This window comes from Habropoda laboriosa, unplaced genomic scaffold (assembly GCF_001263275.1).
Source record: "Habropoda laboriosa isolate 0110345459 unplaced genomic scaffold, ASM126327v1 scaffold200, whole genome shotgun sequence".
Classification (NCBI taxonomy): domain Eukaryota; kingdom Metazoa; phylum Arthropoda; class Insecta; order Hymenoptera; family Apidae; genus Habropoda; species Habropoda laboriosa.
In genome coordinates this window covers 142,257-143,663 of record NW_017100306.1, presented here as the reverse complement: position 1 = coordinate 143,663, position 1,407 = coordinate 142,257, and the positions used below count along the sequence as shown (strand labels likewise).

Below are 1,407 nucleotides of genomic sequence, written 5' to 3'. Positions count from 1 at the left end.
TATGTAAATGAAAAATATTATCTATAATTATCAATTGTTGAACTTACCTAGTTGAAAGATGAGACCCTTTTCTGAGGCCAATGGCACCTAATATACCCCATCCCTGTCCTCCATCATCGGCTGTTGCTAATAACGAACGTGCTAAACCTTTAAGGGCTTTAATAGCAATTTTAGTATTTTCATTGTATTGACATTGTCTATATGCTAATTCACAAGTTTTAGACCATAGAAGAGGTAATTTTTCTTCATTTATATTCCTAAACAAAATATATTTAACTGAAAATCTGTCAGTATAAACATGTTTTATAACCAATTACTTACGTTGGTTTAATAGCAGAGATCCAGTCAACTAAATTTATGAGAAGCACTCCTTCTTCTCTAATATCTTGACATAATGGAAGTCGTTTAAGTAAAACAAAATACAAAGCAAGAAGTTTTCCCTCAGAAACTAAGAAAGTTTCTAGTGGTGGTTGTCGAGGTATCACTAATTGTAAAATTGTTAAGACTGAAGCCCATGTTGGTGAAGTATCTTCACATGTTACTATATAAATTAAAATGTTACAAGTATAATTAATATTTTTAAACAAAAGTATTACATTGATTGTACACACCAAAATTAAACTAATGGGAAATTTCATATATGCTATGGGTCCATTTCCATTTATTTTAAAGTTATAACAAAAATGAAATATCGTACACATACTTGTATGTTAGGAGCATCCTTTTTTTCTTCGTGGTTTATGTATTTACAAGTGAAAACATAGGTTTGAACAGAGAAGTAAAATAAACAGTACAAAGTAGAACAACGGTTTCATTATAGGAATGTACTTACAATATTTTATGGTTTTATAACCTTAAAGCAAATAAAAATGGACCTGTAATATGTATAATGCTTAGATGTGGCATGTTAGATAATTAGTAAATGGCAAGAAATACATATGAATTATAAGAAAGTTATTGTTTATGTAGATTTTAAAAAGCTGTGTAAAATGAAACTTTTTTTTATTAACACACATATAACATAATTTGATAGAAGTTTCTTTCATTTTTGTATAATGTTAGAGTGCATAAGGTTTCAAGTACAAAGATATTATTTATATAAAATTGCTTTTTTAAGTCCAAAGGAACAATGAAAATGGAATACAAAAATAAATAATGGCATTTAAGAAAAAAGTTCTAACAGATAATCTTTCATATGAGTTAAGTGTAAATATAAAAAGTGGTTATAAAAATAATTTAAAGATGAACTGATTTATAATATTATTCAAACATAATATAAAACAACTGTACAAATATATAACTCAGCATTTAAAACTGATTAAAACAATATAATATACATAAATGTTTGGAGATATAAATATGCAAATTAAAGAGTGGTAAACTCATATACCTTTGTAAGACTTTTCT

General features: G+C 26.6%; 1 protein-coding gene across 1 annotated transcript in view; it reads right to left on the bottom strand.

Annotated features, from left to right (window-relative positions):
• LOC108574011 (ectopic P granules protein 5 homolog) overlaps nucleotides 1-1,407 on the bottom strand; it is a 33,532-nt gene that overhangs the window by 16,155 nt on the left and 15,970 nt on the right. The window contains exons 29-30 of the mRNA XM_017936508.1: nucleotides 322-541; nucleotides 48-257 (exon numbers count right to left, since the gene is read on the bottom strand). Coding sequence (XP_017791997.1) covers nucleotides 48-257; nucleotides 322-541 — 430 coding nt within the window. The remainder of the gene's footprint in view (nucleotides 1-47; nucleotides 258-321; nucleotides 542-1,407) is intronic.